The sequence below is a fragment of the Micropterus salmoides genome, unplaced genomic scaffold, assembly GCF_014851395.1.
Source record: "Micropterus salmoides isolate LMB-PRFRI ecotype aquatic unplaced genomic scaffold, ASM1485139v1 Ms_hic_scaffold_7, whole genome shotgun sequence".
NCBI lineage: Eukaryota > Metazoa > Chordata > Actinopteri > Centrarchiformes > Centrarchidae > Micropterus > Micropterus salmoides.
Genome location: NW_024044459.1, coordinates 24,791,322 through 24,811,033, shown reverse-complemented (window position 1 = coordinate 24,811,033; position 19,712 = coordinate 24,791,322). Strand labels below are relative to the sequence as shown.

The following is a 19,712-nucleotide window of genomic DNA, read 5'->3' as shown; positions in this document are numbered from 1 at the left end:
GTGTGTGCAGTATTTGAGTTCTTCAGCTGATCAAAGTATTTTAAAAAAACAAAACAAATATTGGAATGCTATTAGATCAAGAAGTTTGTGCTCACATTATATACAGGGGTATATTTTTGCATAGCACTGTGTGACTGGGAATGACACCTCCAATATATACTAATTTAATTCTTTGCAGCAAGCTAATGCAAACAAAGGATAGACACATTTAAAATGGCTACCAGATATTGCAGTACGATATATAAATAAATACAAAGTTGTGGCAAATTATATTACCTCTCTAAACCACCCATCTAGGACTGTGAAGACCCGAACCCTTTAATCCGGGCGCTTGCTGTTCGTACAATGGGCTGCATCCGTGTGGACAAGATCACTGAGTACCTCTGTGAGCCACTGAGGAAATGTCTGAAGGACGAAGACCCATATGTGAGGAAGACGGCCGCTGTGTGTGTGGCAAAGCTCCATGATATCAACGCCCAGTTGGTGGAGGACCAAGGCTTCCTGGACACCCTTAAGGACCTCATCTCTGACTCCAACCCCATGGTACGAATCCTTCTGGCAGTTACTAGCTGGCTATTGAGCCAGCCAGATATCTTACTCAGGATAACGCCGCTGGCTACAAGCACCTGTTCTGCCTTTAACTGATAAGCCCCTGTGCTGGCATACAAATGTTCAACATGTGGCCAGAATTGTGTTAGTACAATGATTTCTCTTCTGTGTCTTAATACAGCTGGTGGCTACTGTTTTTCCGTCAGCATTTATCTGTGCTCTTGCCTTCATCTTTAGGTTGTAGCAAACGCAGTGGCAGCGTTGTCTGAGATAGCAGAGTCTCACCCCAACAGTAATCTACTGGACCTGAACCCTCAGACCATCAACAAGTTGCTGACAGCTTTAAATGAGTGTACAGAATGGGGGCAGATATTCATTCTTGACTGCCTGGCAAATTACACACCTCGTGATGACCGCGAGTCCCAAAGGTAAGAGGTGGCACCGCCTTCATTAACACTGCGTGTCAGTGAAATAGAAAGAAAATGTGTAATGTTTGCTCTCTCTCCCCCAATATCATCAACATCTGCTAGCATCTGTGAGCGTGTGACCCCACGGCTCTCCCATGCCAACTCTGCAGTGGTGTTGTCAGCAGTTAAAGTTTTAATGAAGTTCATGGAGATGCTGCCCAAGGACTTGGACTACTATGGCACCCTGCTGAAGAAGCTTGCCCCTCCGCTGGTCACCCTCCTTTCTGCTGAGCCCGAGTTGCAATATGTGGCTCTTAGAAACATCAACCTCATCGTACAGAGACGGTAAATCTGGGGCCATGACCTGGGGAGGTGTCTTTACTATTCTTTACACCCATAGCAGGCCCTAATAAAAGCATCGACTGCAGCACGGTAGATTTTCAGTTGGATTTATTGTATGTGGTGTTACAGCCCAAGTTTATTGCTGCAAATAATGAGAAATGTTGATGTCTTTTCTTTTAGCCCAGAGATTCTGAAACATGAGATGAAGGTTTTCTTTGTAAAGTACAATGACCCAATCTATGTCAAACTGGAGAAACTGGACATCATGATTCGCCTAGCATCTCAAGCCAACATCGCCCAGGTAACACACCCACAGCTATAACACATCAGTGAGTTGGAAAAGCAAAGATATTGTTTACAAGATCATCTTAGTGACACTGATGCTTGCCTGTCTTGCTGTAGGTCTTGGCTGAGCTGAAGGAGTACGCCACTGAGGTGGATGTGGACTTTGTGCGTAAAGCGGTCAGAGCCATTGGCCGCTGTGCCATCAAAGTAGAGGTCGGTGGAGAAGGTCAAACTGTCGGTAGATGCTTTGTTGGCCAAATCCTCGTGACATCTATGTAGTTCAAGGACAAAGCATTTCTTTATATGATTGTTGTTATTTACTTGTAGTAGATCGATCAGATCACAACACCGTAAAAGATTAAAGGCCACCAGTCAGGCATGTGACTGGTGCATGTTGTAGTGCTTTAATAATGAACACAAGAAAAGCTCTTTCAACATGACAGTGCTGTGTGTTAATTCCTTTAACAAGTTAATACTGTTTGTTTTGGTGTCCATGGACATGTAAGAGTAATACAGTACGTAACATTTTTCTTATATTTTAATAGAACATGCATAAAAGGATCACAGGACTGTTTACTGTTGGCTATTTAAGACTCAACTTAAATATATAAAGCCACTCAAGTAATTTACATAGAGGAAACTAAAGAGGAATATTTAATTTTTGATGCACACATTTTATATGCTTTTGTCTATACTGTTTTTAATCTGCAGGCCAATCATGACACAATTTTTCTTCTTCTCTGCATTCATTAGCAATCAGCGGAGCGCTGTGTCAGCACACTGCTAGACCTCATCCAGACCAAGGTCAACTATGTGGTGCAGGAGGCCATTGTGGTCATCAAGGACATCTTCCGCAAGTACCCCAACAAGTAGGTTCATTATTCAGATTCAGCCTTAACGGTTGAGGAATGCAGAGTGAGGAGTCTGTGCTTTACTTTATGTGTGATACATTCATCAGGACTGGGAACTTGGACTGTTTCACTTCACTGACCCTCGGATTATTTTCTCTTGGTCTTTAACCAGGCAGAGTGAAAGCTCATAACACAGCCAAAATGTGTTTTCAGATTGGCATTTATCCCAAAAGACATGCAAGAGAGCTTTCAGACAAAAAAAAATGTCCTCCGTAACACAGAGAGTGTTTGTAGTTGGCAGCACTTAACACCTTGGCTTGATTGCATCGGGTCAAAGGTCAGGCAGATTTGGCTGGAGCGCAACTTCACCATGGCGTCATCACCGTGGTGTCGTGGGTCTCTAAGGGAGCAGCTTTGCAAAGCTCCCAGCTCGGCACGGCCCTAGCCTTGAGCTGTATGAGTCACTACCTACTCAGACTTTTCCATTGCCTTTTCTATTAATTAGACATTGACTAACTATTTCTGCCTTGTCATATCTTGTAATGAAATCATTATGCAAATGGGATTGTTTATTATCAAGCATTTTATGCAGATCAGACATGCCTCAACCACAGGAATTCATTAACTATTTCAGAAAACATTTACTGATTGGGCATTTAGCCAGCGAAAGACCCAAACAAAAAATCTAAAAGGATGGTGAAAATTGGATTTAAATTTGTCAGGCTGCCAGAACACATTACTCCAAAGTAATGTTCATGTTGCTCTGTGTGTGTCTGTGTGCAGGGTGTGAAATCAGGTAGTTGTTTGCTACCTTGTTTTATAAGGTGATATGGCGGCTGTTTATCTGTCAGCTTGATTGATCAATGCACTTTTATGTAAATTATAGGACCTTGCCTGTGTTAATTTGTTTTGTCTCTCCTGAAAACATTTGAGTGCATGTAACGTTGTTTTGTGTGACTGTTTCCAGGTATGAGAGTGTGATTGCCACTCTGTGTGAAAACCTGGACTCCCTGGATGAGCCGGAGGCACGTGCTGCCATGATCTGGATTGTGGGAGAGTATGCTGAGCGCATTGACAACGCTGATGAGCTGCTGGAGAGCTTTTTGGAGGGTTTCCATGATGAAAGCACTCAGGTGTGTTTAGGAGAGTGCAGAGAGGTTGTTATTTAAAAAATATGAATTCCATTTGGCACCACTTATTTGTAGTACTGGCTCTAAGTAGAATAATTTGGTTTCTATAGTTGGAAATAATTAAAGCTGCAACACAGCACTAAAAATGGAGGTAACATCCCATATGCAAATTGAGAAGTATGACAGAACTGGTCTTTTAACTGACAAAATCTGTGGAAACTGAGAGAAATGATTCATCGTGCTTAAGCAAAAATACTACAGTAACGCTTTCTGTATCTGGCTCAGACACATGTTGTAGAGAAGCTAGCCTTCACTCTGAAAAGTGTTTGGTAACAACAAATTCAACCAATAGTTGGACTAAATACTGTTTAGCAGGGTGGGTCATCCATGGGAAACTGGAGCCGTGAAAAGTAAAAGAAGTTTAAACATGTTTGTTTGTTATGTGTTTACTGTGCATCAGTACAGGTCATTGTTAGAAGATATTTGTTAAGCTGCACCTTGTTACTGTATGAAAGTTTTACTTTACAGTCGCTGTATTTAAAGTAGTATGTGAGCAGCTGTCACATCCTGTATGTGGTGACTGTCGTCTAGGTGCAGCTGCAGCTACTGACGGCAATTGTCAAGTTGTTCCTGAAAAAGCCCACTGAGACCCAGGAGCTAGTGCAGCAGGTGCTGAGCCTTGCCACACAGGTGAGGAGGGAAACAAAACAACACATAGTTCGACACATACATTTTATGTTCCTGTCGTCATCTCTGTCTACAGATGTCTGACAATCCTCCCTATGCTGTCTACTACTCTGAACTCACAATCCATGTCTTCCTCCTCCTAGTTTGTGTAAATTGTTCTCATCAGACATGGCTTTTGACATTGCTCCAGAACTCTAATGTTTGTATCTTTTCCAAGGAGTTCTCTGTTACTTTATAATTCTTGGGACACTGGAGAATTGGAGCCTTGCACTTCCCTCAGTAATGACTGCAGCAGTTTGAGCTTACTCTGCTGTGTTTTAATGGTTTTAGGTAGCAAGTTGATTTTTAAAATTTAAAACAAACATTCTTAGACATTTCTATGTAATATTATTTAAGCCCACATTATATCAACATCAGATGTATCAAAATGTACCTAAATAAAGATCTACCTATTTGTAGTATTATCCTAAAACAGATCAGAAGCTAGCTTTAGCATCTGTGCCCATTGTATGTATAAACTGTGCATGTATTTCTATTATCTTTATTTATTTTAGAGTAGAAATATTATCATCATGGAAAGAATGAGTTGGTGCATCTTTCTTTTGTCCTCCATCATTTATGAAGTACCAGAAACACCTCCATTATGTTGCAGTCTAATGCAGTCAATAGACATGTCTATTGAATTTATTACAGGACTACTGTTGTGTTGCATTATTTTCTATAGATTTAACAACAGCAGTAAACTGGTACCTGTATGTGTGTAACAACACATTAGGCAGGCACAAAGCAACAATTTGGAGAAAATGGGCCCCAAAACAACATTTTTTTTATTAATTTAATTCAAATTGAGAGCCATGTTTTGTTTGCATTTTGTTTATATTTTAATGCATACATTCATTTAGTTGTTTTTAAAGCTTATTTAAACCCTGAGCTTGTTTTTCCACAGTATTAAAATGTCCTAGCACTACTAAGGCTGACTTTTTGATATCTTTGAATCACTGCTCAGTCTCTCATATCATGGGCCAAGACGGAAAAGAGGCTTAACATTAAGTATTTATTAAACAAGCTCTATGAATAATAATCCTTCCTCCTCATGCTCCCTTCTCTTTCTGCAGGACTCTGATAACCCAGACCTCCGGGACCGCGGTTACATCTACTGGCGTCTGCTCTCCACAGACCCTGTGGCTGCTAAGGAGGTAGTTCTGGCTGAGAAGCCCCTGATCTCTGAGGAGACGGATCTGATTGAGCCCACACTGCTGGAGGAGCTCATCTGCCATATTGGTACTCTGGCCTCTGTCTACCACAAGCCTCCCAGTGCCTTTGTTGAGGGCAGCCGCGGTGTTCAGCACAAGAGACTCCCTGGCAGTGCTGGATCGTGAGTCATGCACTTTTCATTTTTTTTTTAAACACTGCAGCCAAAGGGGTTTGTTTACCTAAGTGGACCTAGGTTTTTGACTCTGCCATTATGCTTTCCTTTGAATCTACTGAGTAATGTACTTTCCAGCAGCATCAAGCTATGCAGCTGTTCTTCTTTGTTCCTTCCTGCCTTTTGAATACAGCTCATCACATCTACTTGTTAATTTTCTCAGTGGACTGGGTGTAGTTATATCAGCAGTTTAAAAGACAAATTAGGCTTAGAGTGTATTTTAAGTATTAACAGTAATAGTTATCAAATAAATGACATAACATGCATAACCTAAATTAATGAATTCTTGTTTTATTTCTTATAGTGGGGAGAGTGTTGAGAGCCCAGACACAAGTTCTGCTGCTGGACTTTCTGAAGCACCCCCTGCTGTTATCCCATCTCAGGGAGACCTCCTAGGAGATCTGCTTAATCTGGACCTGACACCTCCCGCCACCACCGGACCAACACCACCCCCGTCCTCTGGCATGCAGTTGGGTGCTATGGACCTTCTTGGAGGAGGACTGGACAGCCTGGTAGGTCTTCTGCACACTGCTGTTTAGTTTTTTTAGTGAAGCTGCTCTGAAAGGCTTAATAGCACATCTCAGTTGATTTCAGTAAAAGGCTTAATGTCAGTGGCTTAGTGGCAGTGATGTTTCTTTGTATTTTTCTTCCTTTTGGTGCTTTTTATTTTATTTTGTCTTGACTCCTGTGTGTTTTCCTATTTTGTTCAATGCTGCACCTGCAGATGGGGGATGAGTCTGAGCCGGTAAATACAAGGAGGGAGAGGGCAAAACATTTAAACCATGTCAGGCCTTGTTAGAGAATTCATTTAATCACTGCTGTTTTACTGTAATTCCCATGCATCAGTCTGACATTTTCATTCAGCATCTTGTATAACGGTGATATCTACAGTAAGCATGCTGTTAAATCCTTGAGTCCATTTCTTTTCTTATCTCTGGACTCTATGATGTGTTCCATGTTTCAATCAGCCGCCCATTCCCCTGCGGACGGACACTCCTCAGTCACCTCAACTCCCTCATCAGTCCCCATCGCCCCCAGATTACAGCCCCACTGAGGTTGGTCCAGGGGACCACGCTGGACCAGTAAAGGCCAGCACCAGCCTAGAACCCCCTCTTGTCCCCTGTTGTACCACTGTGTCCTCTAAATAATCCTCCCCAGCAGTCATCTGTGCTCGTTTGCACTTTATTTAATGTTTATGTTTCCCACTCCATTTTAAGTGAGATTTTAGAAAATCTCATCCATATTTTATGTATAAGTGTTTCCTTCTATACACAGTAGTTTAGCTTTGTCACAGTGTTGGATCACTATTTATTTATTTATTTATTTATTTTGCACCACCATTTTTGTGCACTATACCCCTAAACTTTTGATCATCCCAATAGACACATTTAGTGAGTAGCATTTGAGTGAAACCTATTGGATGTCAATAGCCACTAGCTGGCCTTTTATGGACAGTAAAAGGTCAGTTAAATAAGAAGAGAAATCCTCCCGTACTGCTCTCCTTCTAGTGTTACTTGTTAATAGTGTAAACCCCATAGCTATCATTAATCACAGAAAGACATGTCTTAGACTCTCACACCCCTCTGTCAATCATTTTCAAAACCTTCCAGAATATTATTTAATATTGCACCAATAGATAACCTGAATTTTTTGTGTTGCCCCCTCTCCACTCAGCTTGGCGGAGACCTTGGAGGAAGTCCTGCTGTAAGTAGTTTTGTCTGAATTTCTGTTGGTCTCTGATTGCTTAATAAAGGGTGTCACTGAACGTGTTAGGGTAACGTATTCCTTTGTGACCCACAGATGGGCGCTGCTTTTGGTGCTCCGCCAGCTGTAATGCCAGCCTCTTTCAATGCCCCTGTTAGTGGTGGACTGGATGACCTGTTTGATCTCGGAGGTGGCGTTGGTATGACTATGGGAGCATACAGCCCCCCTAAAACTGTGAGTCTTGATAAGCTGGGATGAGACCTACTATAGAATGATGAAAAGCTGTGGCGGGATCCTTAATGATATAACTGATCTTGTCTCTGTTCAGATTTGGCTTCCAGCCATGAAGGCCAAAGGTCTGGAGATATCAGGCACTTTTGCCCGCCGTGCTGGGGTCATCCAAATGGAGATGACCCTCAGTAATAAAGCTATGAGTGTCATGACTGATTTTGCCATCCAGTTTAACAGAAACAGGTAACCATCTAACTTGGTAAGCAATGTGCTGAGATTTGTATATATTTTCACAGTTTGTGACACTGTTCCCACCTTCTGTGTTCCTCTGTAGCTTTGGTCTGGCTCCAGCTGGTCCACTCCAGGTTCTAACCCCTCTTAACCCAAACCAGAGTATTGAAGTGGCTCTTCCCCTCAGTACTGTGGGACCTGTCATGAAGATGGAGCCTCTCAGCAACCTGCAGGTAACACCTTCACTGTATTCATTTCCCCTGAACTGAATGTGTCTGTGGTAGTTTTTGTTTCTGTTGAACTGCTGCAGCAGCAGTAGTAGTAGTAGTAGTTCTTTCCCTCCTCCTTCCATTTTCCACAAATCCTGACTTGGGACTGAATTTCTGAGCATTGAACTCGTGACAGCGCTTGTTAACAAAATGATTGTCAAATATCAAGTACAGACTAAAAGCAGAATGTTATGGATACCAACTGTTTTAATTTTTTATCACTGGCCTTATCAGGACACTGATGCCTCTAGTTTACTGTGCTGACGTGGCTTTCAACTGTGCCCAGGGCATCAAACATGGTGACAGCACTAAACAGACATGGCTGCTAACACAGCCAGTAAGAAGAGACATTACTTTAGTTAAACGTGCGATGTGTAAGATATGGCCAAAATTTTAGTTTAAAATATTCCAAAAATGATCTAATTATCAACAGAATGTGAAGAAGTAACAGTTCTGACGTTATGTCAAAGACATCTTGTGCATTTTTCTGCAAGAGATATGTACGGAAGTTAGCTTGCTAACAGAGCTAGCCCCGGCCTGTCCTGTGTCATAATACCACTTTGTAACTCGAGGTGCTTTTTTTAGTTTGATAAATTAAATTAAATTAAAGAAGATAAGATAAATTAAACAAAATGAACTCAGACAATGTCAAAAAAGGAAATATTCTTTCACATATATGAATCCAAGTGTCTCTCTTTCACCAAATTAATTGCCATGGTTAAACACTCTTCATTCAAAATCGACAGTAACATCATGGTTAGTCTTTCTGCTGTTTTAAAGCCCCCCTCTAGTGTATTTTGACATTTCTATGATATTTCATATTTTCCTTACAATATTGATTACCCACAGAGTTCGCCAAATATCTTTTGAAAAATAGCTTAATTTTGTGCTTGCAAAAGTTGCTTAGTTGTTGGGATGGTGACGTATGACTATAGTAATTCCATAAGTCATACGTCATTCTCCAAGCTTGCGCAGGCACACTGTCATGCCTCGTAAAAAAAACTGTCACGCCTCATTAAGTCAGAGCATCAAACTGATGAACATCGTTGTGAGCTAGCTAACCAATTTATCATGTCATTTACTTAGAACTTACAGGTAGGTATGTTCATTATGGCATCTGTGCGTGCGGTGTTGGAGGACAGATGACAGGTCGCACTTTCACCTGCCACCCTCTTATAACACAGTCTGCAACATGCATTTTACTGACGGCCGTTTTACCAATGCATCGTCGGAGGCGCCCCCCACCACACCCCCGTGGTAAAGTAAGCGCACCATAAAACGTAGTGGGAGTTATCGTGTGCAGTGCGTGACAGGACCATCGACTGTGTGATTGATAACACCTGATACTCGCACATTAGTTTCTATCATGGGTAAGTAATAGCTACTCCTGCCCGACAGTAAAGTGTACTAAACTTTACAGAGTAGCGATGTTAACACAGCATATCGTTAGCGAACACAGTTTTTGGTTGTCAACAATTAACCACCTCCCCATTCTCTGTTTGAGAAAGAACGTTCACCAAAAACGGCAGTTAAAACTGGCTGGAGGGGCTTTAAACAATCACCAGCTCTGGTTTGGTTGAAGTAATCCCTCAATTCATGGAGTTATATGTGAAAATAATCTGGTTGTACGTGCTGTTGCTGCCTCTCTCATGTCTCTCTTGCTTGACACCTCTCCTCTCCCCCCGCTTTAAATCACCTCACACAGGCTGTGTTTCTGTGTTTGGTCCCAGTCAGGCCGTGTTCACTGGGAAGCTACTCTGCCTGCTTCGGTTCTGGTGCTCATTGTGGACTCAGTCAGCTAATAGGTCTGCTAAGTTAGCTGCGTAGCTAACTGAGCTAGGTGACGGCAGTTAGCGGCAGTTATGACCTGATGCGTGATATGCTGCCAGCTATTTTTTGGAGCATATATTTGACAGTTGGAGAGTAGTCTCAATTTTTACACATTGTACATATTTAATCTGTCAAAAAAAAATTAAAGTTGGCCGAATTTCAACTTTGTAGTCATTAATCTTTTTTTGTCCCAAGTTTACAGAACTAAACATCAAAATGCTTCATGGTTGATGTGTTCATGGACTTGACTGTAAGTTTAGTTCTGAAAATATAGCCATGTGTCTTAACCGATTTAGTAAAGCGTCCTCACTGTTATTCAGCTATACTATTGAATTCCCGTGCTGTGAATGAAACCGAATTAAAACATAAAACAGCTCTCTGAAGGGAGTGACTAGTGATAAGTTGTAAATAAAAGGAGCGGCAGTGGCTGGCTTGGGTTTTGATCAAGGTGGTTCTTTTAACTGAGCAGAATGGTGGACGGGTGCTCTTTGCAGCTGGAGAGAGAAGATAAGAGTGTCGAGGGGGATGATAAAGGTGTGGGCAGTCATTAGTGGTCACACAGCACATGGCTCTTTTGTTTCTCCTGGCATCTGTAGCTCTGCTAACCTTTCTATTCTGCTGCCTCTGGGCGCTGCTTTGATGGGTATTATAGTCTGTTTTGACAGTTTCTCAGATATTTTATTTTAAGAGCCTTTTGAGTTGTTTTTGTCTTGATGGAAGATAATGTCCCGGAAAATTATTTTGGGTGCTCTTTATTCTACTGATGTGTAGTACCAGTAGACGCTTGTACACCGCCACAGTCAATAGAACTCTTTCATCACATATCGGCACACTTCAGGGAGATGCATCAGCAACTTTGGGTGCAAGTTTCATGCCGTTCTGCAATGACAGCAGTTCAATTTAAAGACGTCAAAGTGATTTTGTCAGGTTTGCATGTAGAGGAATGGACATATACAGTATGATTATTCGGTAGTAAAGGAATTCCAAAAAGCAGCCTAGCCTGATGTTACTGTGATGGTCTTGAGTTAAGGCTGGCGCAGCTAAGGATTGTTTTCATTATAGATTCATTTGTCAGTTATTTTCTCGATTGTATATGGTCAAAAGAAGTTAAAAATATCCATGACAATTTTCAGACTAATTCAGAGAGCTTGTTTTGTTAGAAAACAGGCATATAATGCTGAAACCAAATAATTTTTGAAGTTACAGTTTAGTTAAAAATGACACAAACAATTATCAGTGTTGTTGCTGATTCATTTTCTGTCCATCGGCTTATGTTTTCAGCTTTGGTTCAAAGGGCTTAAATTTCTCCAGTACTGGGCCGAAATTGCGGCAGCATCTTAGATCGACTCCAGGATTGCATTTTGTGGAGAGGCTGGGGGCAAATGAAAATGAAATGCACTGGAGATCTTTTGATATATACGTGCACTAATTAATAATACAATCGATATATTTTCACTAACAAGTACAGGACTACAATATTACATTTAATGCGAGATGTCAGTTTTACAGTTTCCCTGGTCTTCCAATCCCAAACATATCAGGAAATAAAATGTACTTACTTTTTTGTTTGCTTTGCACAATTTGTTATTGTTTGTTATTTGAATCAGTCGTGTTAATACACATGTTCATTCAATTAGTAAATGTTTCCATTCTTTCTCCTAACCCCTGAACTCACTTCTGGCACAGAAGTGTTCTTTGCTATAAGCCTTGGCTTCAAAGGTCATTGTGGATGTGAACCATTTAAGACACATAATGCCACTCAGAATGTGAACGGTACTTCAGAAAGGGTATGAAAGTATTGGGGAGCACAAAAATGTCTTTGTGTGTAAAAGAGAGGCCTTTTGGAACCACTAGTCTAGTAGATTAAGTCAGTCCAACACACAAGACCTGAAGTGATCGTGCAGTAGCGTTGTGGTGTCTGACCTCCTCTTATACTTTGTAAACTATAAGAGCTCTATTATAAACATACAGAATGAAGCTCTGTGTTGTTCGTGTATGACTCGCCGCTTTACTGGCAGTCCTGCATTGCACCCTGGAATAAGATGCCCTAATGAATTATTCACAAGTCCTTCATCTGCTATTCTCTGACCGAACTCACTGTCCTTCTCTCAGCACTTCTTTGTTGAGCAGCCTGATCAATATCACAGGCTACCGCTTGTTACTTCGGGTGCTTCCTTTATACCACAGTTGTTCTCGGGTTTCAGTGTCTTGTACATTTGCCACCAGGGCCCATAGAATGTCAACGGGCCCTGCCTGAGGGAGCTTAGGAGAGAGCTTAGGCTAACAAATTGATTCTTTGTTTTTGAAAATAAAGACCTGCTCTTATGTGCTATTTTTGTTTTCTCTCACTTCACTGTCTTGTCTTTTATCTTTCTCATCTTTTATTTTTGGTATTTTATTTTCAACCACTGTCTGCTATTCTTATCTCCTTTTTATATTTTCATTAGTATTTCTATCCTTTTGTAAAGCACTTTCTAAAGGCAGTTTATAGAAAAAGTTAGTTTTGATAAATATAGCTGTAGGTAAGATTGTTGCTAAAATTTGTTGGCAAAAAGAATAAGCCTCATGCTTGCTGTCAGATACACTATGATGGGAGACCAGTAAAGAACATGGATGTCATTGATGATATTGTAGGCAATACTATAGCCTATGTGAGAAAGTGAGATGCCCAAAGGACTTGAGCCTCTTGTTCAGTAAACAGCACACAAACCAGCAATGCCTTTCCTTCAAGGGCACTTGAAAAGTAATTACCCATATACTGCTTCTTGTTTCTCCTCCTGTCGTCCTCCTCTGCCCCTTCCCCGGATGTAATCACTCTCTCAGGTGGCTGTTAAGAACAACATTGACGTATTCTACTTCAGCTGCCAGTACCCCATCAGCATGCTGTTTGTAGAGGATGGGAAGATGGGTGAGTGTTTTTCAGCTTAAATCTCTTCACTCAAAAGCTTCAGAACCCTGCTGACGTCAACGACATACCCAGATGTCAGTCTTTCAGTGAGCGCACATTGTGAGCATGTAAAGAAGTTCGTGATGTAGATGTGTGTGAGTCTGTCCGCCTGACTGGACTCGTTCGCCTCTCTGGGCTACACAGTTGCTCCGAGATTGTACCTTTTTTGTGTGTGTTGCTGTTTGGTATGTTTTTCTGTGAAAACGTGTTGGCATTTCTCCTCGAGGAGCCTCCTAACGGGGCTAGCAGCAGGACTGCCGCAAGAGGCTGCAAGCTAATGCTCCGAAGCCGCAGCAGGAAACCTTGTATCTAGTGTAGAATCAGTCCACTCACACGCTGCTTTGACTTTTTTTAATCACTGCAGTGTGTACGTTTACTTTTGACCAAAAATCCTGTTGTTATTCTCAAACTGTGTACATTTCAGTCTGTGCTCTGTCTTTGGACTCATCCAGTGATCGTGTCTCTTCATCCACAGAGCGACAGGTCTTCCTCGCCACATGGAAAGACATTCCTAATGACAACGAGTCCCAGTTTCAAATCAAAGACTGCCATCTCAACTCAGGTGAGAAGGATGAAAAGAGAACAGAGTGCATTACCTGAAAAACACTACACTGTGCAGCCAGATACTGCAGCTTCTTTATATTTGAAAATGGCCCGACAGAGCAGTGGCAATCACAAATTCGCTACATCCCCGCTAATGAAGCAAATTGCATTTGATGAGAACTCATCAGCTGCAGTCCCTATTTACGTGTGATAATTTAGTTTTACCTAAGCATGAGAGCAGCTGAACTGGGGAAGAATTTAAAATGACAGCTTAATGGAGATTTCCCCCCACAGATTAAATTTCTTCTCCATGAACAAAGAGAGAGAGTTACGCATCCTACTGGGGCGCAGCAGGAAGACCGAAGCGGAGTAGAAAAGATTATTCCAAATTAGTGACTGTATCTTTGCTGCACAGACAGCCTGGAGTGAAATTTTAGGTGATGATACGGGAAAAAGAAATCCTGTAATGTCTGTTACATTTAATTGACTGAAACTGAAAACTAAAATTGAACAGTAGCTTCTTCAGATAGTAAGGACGGTATAAGTTGAGTTAAAATGTTGACTGTGTTGTGTTAATTTCTGATTTATGTTCCCTCAACAGATGCAGTTTCCAACAAACTGCAGAGTAGCAATGTCTTCACCATAGCCAAACGCACAGTGGAGGGTCAGGACATGCTGTATCAGTCGATGAAACTCACTAATGGCATCTGGGTGCTGGCTGAGCTCAGGGTGCAGACAGGAAACCCAAACTACACAGTGAGTACTATACTAGTTGTATTAGCTGAAATCAAGAGTTTGAGTCATATCACTATATAGCCAAGAAATGGCGGTTAAGAGACAGTTCGGACTTGATTTGGGGGGAAAATCTAATTGCGATTTTTCTGCCAGATGTTGCAATTACGGTTCAATTTTTTATTTTTTTTATTGAAGTTTTGCTAAAGTTCAGTATTCGCTGCCAGCCTGTCAAGCAGCACAGAGCAGGAAGTCAGACACAGAACTGCATAGGTAATCCGGTCGATTTTCAAAATAAAAACTCCTGATCGTACATCAACAATAAACACAGTTAAAACAGACCAAAAAAAGACACAGTTTAACTACATAGCCTACTTAACCTTGGAAGAAGCACAAAAATCAAGGACAACTGAACAAATAAGCAAAATCTGAATAACTCAGCAAAATCAGACGGGCAAAACGCTCCAAATGTGGGTATGTAATGTTAGCCTGCAGAGAAAGGAACGGCACACAGAGAGAGCTGTTATCTGTAGTTGAAGCACACAAAATGACAAATTAACAACGTGTGTGCTAAACGCTCCGTTGCTGAAACACTTCAGTGTGAGTTGAAAGTGGACAAAACCGCAGCACAACCGCTGCCTGTGTATGTTCAGCTGACCCCATTATCCCACACGTTTTCCTCTAGTTTTGTTTGTTGTAAAATGTACACGCTCTGAAACTCTAGGTCTGTGAACCTAACCTGCTCGAGAGGAGGTTTACTTCAACTAATGCTGAGTTTCTCTCTGACTCCTCCCCTCCTGCGGAGCCTGAGGGTGTGTGACATTTCCTCATTCAGACTGTCGATATCAAAGCACATATATGAACGCAATTGCGTTTTTAGAAACATTGAAATCACGGTTAAATAAGTTTTTTTTTTTTTTTACACAAACATGATCTTGAACATGACAGCTTTTATGATCAATCTGTCATCGATGTATGGACAGAGTTATCTTTGGACATCGAAAATTTATCCTCAGCATAGAATAAAATCTTTAAGCTACTATCCTTTATAACTCAGTGACTTTGTGGACTTTAAGGCAGCTGTCAGGTTGGCAACAGTTGCACAAAAACACTTACCGTGCGCTACAGTACTGCAGTATACTGTTTAAACTAATGTGTATAAAACTGATCAATGAACAGTAACCTTTCATAATGTGGTCGCACAGATTGAACATTCCTATTGTAGTTATCAACTGGATATGATGTGAATATTTCAGAGTGAGGATGACTGTGGTGCAGCTGAAACAAATAAATGTAGTTTAAAAGTGAGTTTTTCATTATCTGTTGATAGTCTGAATGTGTTTTGACAGCATTTCATAAAATACGAAATGAGCAAGATTTTATTTATGTAACATAGACGTCTAAAACTTCACAGTCAGTTTGAACCCAGACACATTTTCCGCTTCAAAAAAAAATCATTAATATCCAATATTAGCCAAAGCCCTACTGAGTCGGACTGTCACTTTACAATCACAGGTCCATGAGTAGCCTAAACTGTCTAATCTGTTTGATTTAATATTTTCATTGCCACCGGCATTTAGTCCCGTCAGGTTACAGCTGAATAAACAGGACTGTAGCTATTTAAAATGAATAACAGGCTGTAGGAGAATTCCAGCACTTTATCTTTCATTAAGGAAATTCCAGTCTGGTAAATGATGAATGAGCAACGCTGTATAAAATGTAATATTGCTAACGTATCGATCCTTCCTCCACTCCTGCGTTCTAGAGCCTATCATGGTCCGCGTTGACACGCATTCATATTTCTAGCTCCACCCGATTAAAATGGAAGCTCTGCCTTTATTTACCCGTTGCCATGGTGAATCTTAGTATCGGAGCTCCACTGATGATGGCTTTTTTTTCATCCCTACGTACTTGCTTCCAGCAGGTTCAACATACTCAGAGTTGACTGAACTAATTTTAAACACCTGTTCTGTAACCAGAAACTCTGAGTTTGACAGCTCAGAGTTCGTAAACCCAGAGTTCAGGTTTACACTCAGTTTGTTGAACCTGCTTTCTGAAACAGGGCCCAGGTCTGTCACACAAGGATGACAACGTAATGAATCTGTAACTGCACGACTATTTTAAAACGGGTCAGATGCGCTGTATAATTCACCTACTTCTTCACGATAAGGTAATCGTTCTTTCAAATCACAATTTTTATTAGAAAACGATTAATCAGCCCTAGTAAGGACCTTTATTATTTTATCAGAGAACACCATTTCAAAGACCTCTTGTAACGTATGGTGTCCAACTTCTTTAATAAAGTCAGGATTATGGGGAATTAAGTTTTGAGGCACTGATAAGAAGAGGTTTAACAAGGCAACATATGTTCTATGTGTGTGAATGTGGTTTCAATTTGTTAACATTATTATACCTGCAACATATTTAGAAACCGCTTCTTCTGTTGAAGATGTGAAACTTGACTTGGTCAATTATACACAGTAACAACAAATTACCAAACAGTAAACATTTTATTCTCTGACTGGGGAAAAAAAGTGTAGGCTTAAGCCTAATCTTATTGTGCCTACACTTGATACTTAACTTTTTTTTTTTACCCTTGCTCTACCCAAAGCAGCATTGAAACAAAATAAATAAATAATGATAAAGAAACACACAAGCATTAAACAGAAACAGATAAACAAAAGAAACACTAATCATAATTCAGTCATTTCTCTTTGTTGGTTACATATTTTGCATCTTTCAAATAGAATATTTTTGAACATTTTCTTTAACTACATTCATAACGCATCTATTTCTCTAATTTGTCGTTACTGTCTGTTTTTCAAACATGTAATGTCCCCATAATGGTTACCTGCTCTCCTTCATTGAAAACAAACTTGGATACTCAGTAAAATACAAAACACTTCGTGTAAACATCATTTGTAGACTTTTAAAGTCTACTAGGTGTTTCAAAATTTCATGTAATGAATAAATAAAAAAAAAAAGGAGGAGCAAGCAGATCTTTACATCATTAGTATTACAGGAGAGCAGATACTATTACAAGACATGGGGCTGGAAATAAAGGCAGAATTCTGTGTGTGTGTTTGTATTTCGATTATGTCAAGAACCATTCATCCAAACGACTTCGTGGTGGGTGTGTTGCTGTGGACCCAAGGGAGTCGTGTTTGGTGCAATTTGGACACGCGAGAATGAATGAATAAATATACTAGGGAACAGCGCAGAGCAGACTGGTGCGGGCTGCGCTTTAGTTCTGTCACCACGCAGAACTAATATATGTTAGAAACAAATGTGTTGAAATGGAGTTGTAAGAAAGTTGTAAGGAAGCACTGACTATCTAGTAATATCTCCACCATTGTCGTGTTGTTTCAGTGTCATTCATGCTGTGTTATTAATAATGTAGGTGAAACCAATGTCAGACGCACATTTTGAACAATCACTGCATTGTACAATCTAAAAAGCGCAGGGAGGCGTCACATCAGCCCCTGTGAACGAGCACTGCACCAGTCTCACTAATGTACGGTCCCATATACAGTTAAGGAAAGACCCAAAGTAGAGCCTGATGTGTTGAATTAAGTCAGTACGACGGAATTAACAAAATACTGTCATCACTGCACGTCATGGATAAAGACAAATGATGTAGCCGAGGCTGATCTGAACATGCAGAAACATGGCGGGGATTGATGTGCAGAAATGAATGGTGAGTGCTGAAGGGGGAGGCTGGTTGATTGTGCAGTGATTGTGTGTCGCTGGTAATGGTGAGTCATTTGTGTGTGTGTGTGTGTGTGTGTGTGCACGTTTGTGTTCTCTGTTGTTTTTGTAGCCTGTCTTTGTCAGCGCACCACGGTCTCCGCTCTTGATGGATTGTGTTTGGCTTAGAAATTCTGCATGACTAGTCCAGAATGATAACCTTGGTGTGACACCCCCGCCCCTTTAGTCTGCTTTCAGGTCATGTTTTTATTTATAAGGTGGCATTAACTGTCATTTTGTCTCCTGTCACCCAGCTCAGGTGCATCAAATCTTCTGAATTTTAAATTGGTTCCCGCTTCCTCAGTTTAGGGCGCCAACATGTATATGAAAAATATGACTTACGGAGTACTAACTTGAGATTCAGTATGAGATGGAAATGAATGCTGATTTTAACTTATTTACTTGTAGAGTATTTATTTTGTGTCATTTGTTCCTGCTGGAGGTGATGTGCATTTTTCGTTTTCTTGATTAGTTGCATTTTTATTTCCCCTGTGCCCTGTTCCCCTGCCCATTTCTGGCACAACCTCATTAATTCAGGATGTTTTTCTCGTCCACCTTAAGCAGTTTCTGTTCTGTACTCCTCCTGTCATTTTAATTTCATGTTCATTTTTAAGTTCAAACTGTTCCTCAGTGGGGCTGGAAAGGCTCCCCTACTTTTTGCAGATGGATCATAAATTGTTTAGTGGAGAGAAGACTAGACTTTCAAGTTAACTGTGCTGCATGTGTACTCTGATGCTCGTCTCTCCGAGCTGCTGGCTCCTGCGTGGTCCCTGCACTCTCTTGGCACGGCACATTAAAGCCAAGCTGCTAAAGCCTTTTGTCAGCAGCTATTTTTAGACCTGAAGAAGTAAAGCCCTGCCTCCGCGTATTTTCGGGATATTTATTGTGCTTCTGAAGACAAGACATAAAAACGGTTATTATTCATTGCCATGAGCGGAGACGTATAGTGGCGTGTTAGCTTTTTGCTGCTGCTTACCCATGCTGTTTTAAGACTTTTCTCGTTTCCCAAAACTTGATTGGCTTCAGCTCTCCCATGATGCCTCACTACTTATAACTCTGTCCCAGTTACACACTCCATACTGATTCTAGCTGGGTTAGCAATCGTGTTAATGGAGACCATTACCACTCAATGCAATGCACAATGAAAATACAGTACTTACAGTTGGAAAATTCAATTATGGTGGATGGCTCATGAAAGATATTGAGAAAACAAACTATTACATCTGACTCTTTCAGCTGCTAAATGCTTCACTGTGTTCACCAGCTAGTCGCTAACCGTGTCTGTCTGCCGTTTGGTGCTGAGCAGGGAGTGTTCAGGGAGTTTTCTCGCTGAAAACAGCTGCTTGCTGCGGCCAAAAACAGTGGGGTCTCCTTCGTACTGTATCGGGTTCCACTCCTCTTTTGTTTAACTGTTTTACTTGTAATGGGACTGTGTACAATATAAAACATATAAATGTTACTATTTGATTAATTGTACCTTAGTTTGCATTTTCATCTGCAGTCCCACGGCAGGTCTATGAGAGTGATGTAAAAGCTTAAGCTTAAGTCAACGGACCGGACAGATACAGGGGGAGAAAGAGACAAAGAGAGAGACCGGTGTAGGTGTGTGTCTGCAGGGAAAAGCAAGGTGAGCAGATTGAAACAGTTTGGGAGTAAACACTAAAATAAAGTAAGTAGAATAAAAACAGTGAATTGGAATCGGCAGGTCAGACCGGACAGGAAAATTGCAATCGGTGCATCTTTGTTCTGTAACCGCTTTAAGACATTCAGCATCTCTCTCCCTTAACTGCTCTCAAGTGAC

At 41.0% G+C, this 19,712-nt stretch overlaps 1 protein-coding gene across 3 annotated transcripts in view; it reads left to right on the top strand.

Annotated features, from left to right (window-relative positions):
- Positions 1–19,712, top strand: part of LOC119891345 (AP-1 complex subunit beta-1) — a 28,743-nt gene that overhangs the window by 4,457 nt on the left and 4,574 nt on the right. For all 3 annotated transcript variants that reach the window (XM_038702900.1, XM_038702902.1, XM_038702899.1), the window contains exons 5-21: positions 298–543; positions 787–977; positions 1,080–1,301; positions 1,479–1,599; positions 1,701–1,796; positions 2,337–2,452; positions 3,402–3,567; positions 4,156–4,254; positions 5,367–5,626; positions 5,982–6,189; positions 7,352–7,381; positions 7,478–7,615; positions 7,710–7,855; positions 7,947–8,076; positions 12,766–12,850; positions 13,365–13,451; positions 14,034–14,188. In XM_038702900.1, the coding sequence (XP_038558828.1) occupies positions 298–543; positions 787–977; positions 1,080–1,301; positions 1,479–1,599; positions 1,701–1,796; positions 2,337–2,452; positions 3,402–3,567; positions 4,156–4,254; positions 5,367–5,626; positions 5,982–6,189; positions 7,352–7,381; positions 7,478–7,615; positions 7,710–7,855; positions 7,947–8,076; positions 12,766–12,850; positions 13,365–13,451; positions 14,034–14,188 (2,496 nt within the window). The remainder of the gene's footprint in view (positions 1–297; positions 544–786; positions 978–1,079; positions 1,302–1,478; positions 1,600–1,700; positions 1,797–2,336; positions 2,453–3,401; positions 3,568–4,155; positions 4,255–5,366; positions 5,627–5,981; positions 6,190–7,351; positions 7,382–7,477; positions 7,616–7,709; positions 7,856–7,946; positions 8,077–12,765; positions 12,851–13,364; positions 13,452–14,033; positions 14,189–19,712) is intronic.